We start from the raw sequence: 8,735 nt of genomic DNA, 5'->3' as shown, positions 1-8,735 counted from the left end.
TTTACCAAAGGAACTTTATTGCCGTATTTACAGTCTGGTCAAAGGCACGTTTCACAGAAGCTCAAAGTAAAACATTTTTACACAAAGATAAATGTAACTAAAATAGAAATGAGTCCAGTCTCTACTCCGCCTCCTTTTTCTTCTTTTTCTTCTTTTTCTCTGGCACGGCTGGCTCCGCCTCCTCCTCGGCAGGCTCTGCCTCCTGTCTCTTCTTTTTCTTCTTGGCCGGCGTCTCCGCTGCCGCCTCCTCCTCCTCCTCCTCCTCCTGCAGCTCCACGGCGCCCTCCTCTGGCTCGGACTTGCGTTTCTTCTTCTTAGCAGACGTGTCTGTTGAGGCGAGGTTCTGGGCCCCGTTCTCAGGGGCCTCCTCCACGGGGCCCTCGGACGGCCTCTTCTTTTTCTTCTTGACCACCGTCTCCGCCGCGTCTCCGTTCTCCAGCTGCAGAAGGAGAAGATTTACCATTTAGGCTTTTTAAGAAATCATGGATTTAATGTCACTAGTGGGGCTGTGCTTTAACTAGATGGGACAGAATAATGTTCGTTTAAGCCATTTCTTTTAAATATGTGTCATTGATGGAAGCTGAAACAACCAAGTCACTTCCTTTAGAGCCGTCTGTGGACCAGCAGCATCAGGACGTGGTCTTAAGACCAGTTCAGCAGTTTACCCTTTAACAGCTCAGCCATGATGAACCGTTAGCTAATGATTAGCTAATGATTAGCAAGCAGCTGGAAAGCTGAAAATTTAGTTTTACTTGCAAAGTAACAGTATACCGCAATTTGATGTAGAATACAGTGAATTTGTTTGTTTGCAGATAAACACTTAATAACGGTCCTTAATGTGTTTAGGGACAGGAATACACAGACTTTTTGCGCATACTGCATATCTCTACTCAGAAAACAGCAGAAATTAAGTTTGTACTGATTGTTTTGGGCACAGAATGTGTAGAGTTGAACACTGTTACAGGACAAAGACAAATCTCATTTCATTGAAGATTCGGAAAGCTTCCCCCAGACTAACTAACTACTATGCTTATTATGCACAGCCTATTCAGGTAAAGCCTGCAGCTCAATGAGTCAGTGGGTCCCAACCTGGGGCCCAGACCGGTGTCCGGTCATTAAGATATCCAAATGTGAGACTCACTTCAGTGTCCGAGTCCACAGAGCGGACCAGACAATGGTTCGGAGTCTCTGTTCTCTGGCATGTTTTATACGAGACCGGACCACGACACAGGGCCGGCTCAGTCAAACACGCGCCTGACCCACTGACCCACAACATTACGGGTGATGATATACACATATTGCTATGGTACAGACTTTTACATTGCAAGGCAAGACCATGCCAAAGATTGCTGAACCACACACTGACTGGGAAATGCCTACAAAATGCATTGAGATTGAATTTTGGATCCATTGAAAAAGTATTTAGTAGATACACCTGTTAACCCCACCCCCCCCTCACCTGAGTGTCGCCGTTGGTGCCATTCTCCGGCTGCTCCTGAAGCAGCTTCTCCTTCTTCTTGCGTTTCTTCTCCTTTTTGTCCAGTTTCTTCTTGATCTCAGCCGCCACCTCTCCCGCCTGTCAAACAGATTCACATTTACTCTCAGCAAAGGAAACGGGACGAGAGTGGATTTCCCCAACGGCAGCGCTGCGTCAGACTCATTAAATCAGTTTTTGCCTCCACTTCAGAGTCAGGAGAAAGAGGGTCATCATCACAGCCACTTCACTTCCAAACATTCACACCACATTTACGGGGTTCTATTCATTAAGCTAAGTTCTTACTTCAATGTCACATTTCACAATGTAAAGAAGCCCATCTCACCTCCTTGACGGCCTCCTTCATCACGTCCACGTTCTTGCGCGGCATGTCTCCGGTCTCGTAGAAGGAAAGCCGCTCCTCCACCTGCTCGCGGAGTTTATCCCCGAACACAGATGTGGGCACCTCTGTCAGAGACAAACACGTGTCAGAGAAAGAGGGTAGAAACAGAAACCTAAACCGAGAAGCAGCAGGGCGGCTCCAAGGGCTCTGCTCAGACACAAGCTTCCACATCCATCCACCAGGAGGCGGTGTGCGGTTGACGAAAAATGACACATCACAGCAGAGCTCCGGGGGCAACACGGACAAGAACAGAGGTTTGGGTTTGAACACAACGTTCTCTGCAGCTAAAACATGTTTCACTTTCTCAATATTCAAAAGTAAATGAACTAAAGCGAGCTCACCGGAGAAGCAGTCAATGCGCGAGGCAATGGTGCACTTGTTGGCCAGATAGCGCGAGATTCGGCCCTTGTTCTTGGCGGCGGCTCGGCCAATGAACGTGGAGTGGAAGATCAGGCCATATTTGGGCGTGTTTCCTCTGGTCTTCAGCGCTCTGTAGGGAAGACGGGTTTAGAGACGACTGTGGGGGGGAAATCAATCAAGAGTAAAAATTATGCTTGAATCATGGCTAAAACATGGTCTGTTCCCAACGAGGGGAACAACATTGCAACTTAAGAAACCACCGTGTTTCAGCCCCTCTAAACCACTCCAGGGGCCCCTTGTTTCAGCCCCTCTAAACCACTCCCGGGGCCCGTGTTTCTACCTGTAGCTGCAGCTACATCGGCCGTTCAGACGTGGGGTGCACCGGGGCCGGGGTCACTCCGTGGTCACCCCGCGGTCACCCGGCCCAGCGCCCCGCCCTGCCATCACCACAGCCACGCCCCCAGACATGCCCCCGCAGGGAGGGGGGGCCCATGTACCTGAACAGGGCCTTCTCTGCACCCAGGATCTGCACCGTCGACGCAGGGTACTTGGCCAGGTTAGTCAGGCTGCCGGCGTGGGAGATGAGGCGCGCGCCCACCTGTGAGGAAGCAGAGAGCACAGGGTGAGACATGAGGGGGGAGAGAGTAGGTGAGCAGGGGGAGAGGAGACTTGAGGGGGGGAGGACCATCAGAACCGGAGGAGTCTCAACAGGAGCTTCAGGGGATTGACAGATTTTGGTCAAACATCATGGGTCCAGGACAAAGGGAGCTCATTTAAACTTCTGACTTCATGTCTTTCTTGCGCCTCTAAGATGCCACTCACCACTTCCCCGATGAGCGCCGCCAGGTTTGGTGCCACCTGCCCCATCTTGGAGCGCAGGTACTCCTGCAGCTCCAGCCGGTACTCGGCCAGAGACACCACACGGCTCGAAAAACGCTCGATGTTGATCAGGTCAATAGGAGAGATGTCCATCCCTGAGGAGAGCAGGCACATGGAGGTCAGTGAGCGGGCAGAGGGGTCAGTGAGCGGGCAGAGGGGTCAGTGAGCGGGCAGAGGGGTCAGTGAGCGGGCAGAGGGGTCAGTGAGCGGGCAGAGGGGTCAGGGAGCGGGCAGAGGGGTCAGGGAGCAGGCAGAGGGGTCAGGGAGCGGGCAGAGGGGTCAGGGAGCGGGCAGAGGGGTCAGGGAGCGGGCAGAGGGGTCAGTGAGCGTGCACAGGGCACAATGTGAATTACAGGCAGGAAAATATTGCAAACATTATTGTTAGTCCTTTTCATGGCACAGGGGAAAAGGACAGTGACAGTTAACATACTAAAATATACAAATTGCAATAAATAAATTAGTACAACACAATATATGTCTCAAACAGTTGGTGGGTTGTACTTTACTATACATAAAAAGAAGGTTTTGGATATGGTGCAGCCTCTCTAGTGAAGCGTGTTTCTCCCGACAGGATCCGTGGTGAGGAATACAACCCTCACCTCAGGTTAATGAGAGACGCTGCTGTGCCCCCTGTGTTTCCACGCCCAGGACACGGCAGTCCGGGCGGGCATAAGAGGGGCGTTCCTCAAAGTGTGGATATACTGACCCATGGAGGAGCGGGACGCGTCCAGAATGGCCTGGGCCTTAGCGCCGTCCATCACCACCTCCTCGATGGCCTCCAGATTCTCCTCCGACAGCTCCTTCCTGTTCCCGATCAGCTGGGCCATGCGGCAGTACGTGGAGTTATCCGCCACGATCTTTATCAGCTCCGGGAAGTGGTAACCGTACCACTCGCTGAGGAGAGGGAGGGCAGAGAGGCGAGGAGGAGAGGGGGAGAGAGACGAAGAGGAGAGGGAGAAAATCTGTCAAGAGTGCCTGACTGTTATGGTCCACATGTGGACTAAGGAGCAGAGAGCCAGAGGGGGCGCTGTTCCTCCTGTTTCTATACAGCAAGAACTCCAAGTACAGTCTGTGGTAAGCTTTAGGAGAAACCTCTGCACACGCTGGAATCACTTCTATTCTCCCAAATGTTCTTGCCACATCATGCCTTGAAAATCCATAGTACTCTTTAAAGCACTCACATGTTTAACCATATGTATTAGGGCTACCATGGACTTTAGGGCAAATAACTTTCTAAACTGCATAATACGACACTGGGCATTTTGTTATGGGCTACCATCTCTTTGGTTGAGTCGAAGTAGAAAGCAAGCAGCAGTTCCTCACCGAACCCTCATGGAGAAGGTGTTGATGTCCTTGTCCAGCTGGTCCAGCAGAGCGATGGACTGGATGATCATGTTGTCGGCGCGGTTCACGTTGAACTTGACCTTGGCTCTGGAGTAGCTGTGGCCCAGGCCCAGCTGAGCTTTGGAGGCTGCCAGCGCCGTGAGGCCTTTGACCAGGGCGTGGAAGTGCAGACGGACGCCTGAGGACAGGTCAAACAGAGATTCTTAATGTAATAAGACCCAAACTTAACGGTCACTCCAAGAGAAACAGCCAAGAGTGCAGTTACTCTGACTAGGGCTGGGTACCTTAACATGCTATTCCCCCATATCGGGACTAAAATAGTTCTGATTCCATTTTTTAGATTTGTAACTACTACCACAACTACAAAGAAGAACCGTCATTACAAAAGAACAGGAAAAAACACTTCCCACATTTTTCCCTTCAAATTTTGCACACTTCCATTTTTTTTCTCTGATACCAAACTAGTTTTAGTTTCTCTTGGTTAAAAGCGGCGGCTGTTCAGATTTTCAGTATGAACCCTCAGGAGATTCAGGAGAAGGCGTTTCATCACCACAGCCTCGCCCGTGCCCCCTCTGGGCCCCCGTCTCACCTCGGAGGATCTCTGACACCACACCGCCCGTCTGGATGGACATGCTGACCTCCTCCTGCAGGGCGGCGCCGATCTTGGTGTCCGACACACCCAAAACCGCCTTCTTTTTCCCCGAGCTGGGCAGGTTTGTCTCCAGGAACAACTTCAGGTCGGCGTGAACCAAACCTGTGCAGGAGAAACCGTGTAGAGTTTACATTTCAGACTGTCAAATATTGATGTACTACAAACACATTTAAGACCAACTCAATGTTGAAACGATCACACCAATATCTGCCTCCATTTCAGTTTAGGAGGAGTTGCCACAAACTTTGAAAAGGTTCCCAGTTGTTCAGAGTATACGGAGTTTGTCTTCACATGATCTCAGGGGATTGACAGATTATACAAACATCATTACAACTGGAAACCGCGTTGGACCACTGGGCTGTGCAATGACTAACAAGTTACCATATGTGATCATTTAAATGTCACGCAGTAAATTACTGATAGAAATATGAGACTGCATGTTTGGTCTGTCGTTGAAAGATGTAACGGCAAAAAATCCCAACGTTCACCAGTGCAGCAGGAAAAGTCAGGAGTAAAAAGAGACTGACCTTCTGAGATGGCGTTCATGTTCTCCAGCGCCGCCTGAGCAGATTTAAAGGGGAAGAACGCAGCCAGGCTCACCATACTGTTGAACTTAGCCAGACTCAGGACGCTCTCCTCCACCTGCAGCAGAGGCACACGCTCCATAAACAAAGACTATCCATCTATGGTGCAGCTGGAGGATCTTCAGGAGGATCTCAGTGCATTTCAACAAATGGGACTGACCTGCGGCAGCAACATCCCGATCTCCTCCACCTCCTTCACGGCGAACAGCGCATACCCCGCTGCATGCTCGAACAGCACGTGCAGCAGCACCTGCACGGGACACACGGTGTTAACATGTACACCACCAATGATCACACAACAGCCCAAAATAAAATACAACAAAATGTCAGTGTTTCATTGCCAACGCTAAACTCGTTTAGGCGACTTCATATTAAGCATTTAAGAATATACAATAGTGTAAATCCAGTCTCTTTAATTAAACTGAAACATTGTATCCACTTTATAGGCGCGTTCACAGACCTGGAGCCCCGAGGTACCGAGCTTTTACTGCATAAACAATGTATCTAATGAAAATATGAACTAAACTGTTTGAGTGAAATTTTACACACAGTGACTTAAATTTCTGTAGATTATCCAGCCATAAAAAACTAGTTGCCAAAATATTTCTCCCATGAAGCCACTGGGTCCAAAACGGCCTCTGGCACCATCTGGTGGCCAAAGCAGAGCACAAACGTAGCGCTCCGCCAATATAAAAGGTATCCTCAGACTTTCAGCTTCTCAGTTGTTCAGAGTATACGGAGTTTGTCATCACATGATCTCAGGGGATTGACAGATTATACAAACATCATCACAACTGGAACTGTCAAAGTCAGATACCTGCAGGGGGCGGACTGGGACTGAAGAACGGCCCTGGACTCTGACCAGCCTGGCCCAAGTGAGTGTAAATGCAGCACTTCCACAAAGACATATTTTACCCTCTTACCTCCCGTCTTAACCGAGCGCCTTTTCTCGAGTTCAGCTTTACCCAAATCTAAAAGCTTCTCAACTGGGAAGCAACGGTGTAACGCTTAATTTGAAAGCTAAGCCTACAAAAGTGATCGCTGCATTTTTGTCACATTTTGTGTCATTTTTTGTTGCTTTTTCACTACTTTTTTGCGTGATTTTGTCACTTTTTATTCCTTTTCCATTGCTATGTCGTCATGTTTGTCACATTTTTTGTTGCTTTTCCGGCACATTTTTGTTGCTTTTTACCATCGTTTGTCACCATTTCAATGCTTCTCTTTTAAGCTTTTAGATTTGGGTAAAGCTCGGTTAAGGTGGGGGGTAAGAGGTTAAGGAGAAAATTGAGAGGCCAGACCGGGCCTTCTGTGCTTTTCCAGAATGGACACATGGCCAGTCCGCCCCTGGATACCTGATCACTTTAATCAATTTACGAAACCATTACAAAATACATGCCAAAAAAGTATGTTTAACAAACCGTCAAAAGATTTACACAACAGGAATTTAGTCGACTACATAAAAATCATTCTGGTCAAGTCTGTGACCATATGTACATATGTGTTGATAGTCTCCGCTTCCTCCGGTCTGTCCCACGTGGTGAAAGCACCGACCTGTTCCTCTACCATTTAAATGATATGCTCTTATAAATTGAAGTTCACATGTTTTTAGATCCCTTACTTTTGATTTAACTTTAAGGAGTCGACCAAATATATACAGATTTACGACATAGACGTACTGACATAGTAATAGTTTTAATGTTATCGACAGCAACGACACGACTTTGACTAAAATTGTGACACATGAAAAATAAGTCAACGAAATACACGTTTTTTTTTAACCTGTATATTTCGTTTACTTATTTTTCATACTCCGCTATACACAGTAGTGAACCACGTGTCACAGATTCCACACATTATTCGAGGCAAATCTGTGCAACTCAGGCAAAAACTCTTAAACTTAAACATTCGGCTGCATCGACACAAAGTCCGTCTCTTCACGTTAGCAGATTTTTGTAACACCTTTTTAAAGTTTTTTTTTTTTTTTTCCCACCACGAAGAACCCGCACTCCCTTCACCCACGTGTTGTGTTTCCTGGGCCCATGCGTGATCTGCGCGCAGTCAGGATAGCAACATGCTAATGCTAACGCGGGGAAATGTGCCTGAAACTCCGCGGACAGCAGTTTTAAAGGCAGTTTAAAGTGCACCATTTCGACAACAACACGTCACTCTTGTTAATAAAAGGCCTGCGTGAGTTTTAATTATGAATGCGTTTCCAAACCGAGCCAAGTAAACAACCCCGTTAGCAACATTAGCCGCTACGGAGGCTGCGCAGGCCTCGCTCCTTCAGCACGTTTACGCAGACAAAACTAAACCCTCAGATCACAACCAGAGGGCACGAGCTCAAAGACTTTTAAACACTACTCTCCAGTCCCGTGTCATGGACTTTACTTACCATTTCTGCGGTTTGTTTGTGCTTTCTCAGCACAGACGCAGCGCTCCGGTCCGTGTTCTGCGGGTCTGTCTGTGCGTAAAGAGAGAGAGCACGGGCGTTTCAATCCTCTCAGACCCCCGAGAGGACCGCCCCAAATCCCGCGTGATCTCCCTCAGGAGGACACGTGGTAGGTACGAATGTGTTTACGTTAAATGTGTGTGTTTTATTTATAGTTTCAAGCTTTCAACGCTCTGTCTCTTTTTTGACCAGCGTTTTTTGAATAGAGTACGTGATCTAGTTATTATGCGGGCTTGGGAAACTCCTGGGTGATTGAGAGCTCACACAAACTTTGAAGCCCAAACACTACAGAAAAAGTACCATTTTCAAATTCAGTCCACTTTCCTGCATAGGTTTAAATGGGAGCTGTATCATTTTAAAGGGCATGTTCTCCCGGTCTCCTTCTGTTGTGTCTGCGTGATTGATTTGATCATATGCAGACGGTCTTCAGTCCGGAGAAACTAGACCGGTTTGGGGGAAAGGGGAGGGGGGCTTGTCACCACTCTGATTGGTCAGGCCAATAGTCAGCTTGCATATTCAAAGTTTCTTTCTCTTCACATGGTTCTATCATGACTGTATATAATACAGGCATTATTTACCCTCTCTACTCA

The 8,735-nt window shown here is 48.1% G+C and overlaps 2 protein-coding genes across 3 annotated transcripts in view; one reads left to right on the top strand and one right to left on the bottom strand.

The window, feature by feature from the left end:
* Positions 1–8,214, bottom strand: nop56 (NOP56 ribonucleoprotein homolog). The gene is made up of 12 exons (XM_079582252.1): positions 8,089–8,214; positions 5,857–5,946; positions 5,640–5,754; positions 5,050–5,214; positions 4,440–4,638; positions 3,823–4,010; positions 3,060–3,211; positions 2,735–2,835; positions 2,219–2,367; positions 1,821–1,942; positions 1,460–1,576; positions 1–439 (listed from the first exon to the last, which is right to left on the bottom strand). The coding sequence occupies exons 1-12, from the start codon at positions 8,089–8,091 to the stop codon at positions 122–124; spliced, it is 1,719 nt and encodes a 572-aa protein (XP_079438378.1). The 5' UTR covers positions 8,092–8,214; the 3' UTR covers positions 1–121.
* The window catches only part of mlnl (motilin-like), a 19,889-nt gene continuing 19,286 nt past the window's right edge, over positions 8,133–8,735 (top strand). The window contains exon 1 of one of the 2 annotated variants that reach the window (XM_079582253.1): positions 8,133–8,254. The gene's annotated coding sequence lies outside the window, so the exon portion shown is untranslated. Of the gene's footprint in view, positions 8,259–8,735 lie in introns of both variants that reach the window. The other variant, XM_079582254.1, reaches the window with a different exon arrangement.

Source organism: Gobius niger, assembly GCF_951799975.1.
Source record: "Gobius niger genome assembly, chromosome: 24".
NCBI lineage: Eukaryota > Metazoa > Chordata > Actinopteri > Gobiiformes > Gobiidae > Gobius > Gobius niger.
The sequence above is the reverse complement of the archived record's forward strand: the minus strand, read 5'-3'. Positions and strand labels throughout refer to the sequence as shown.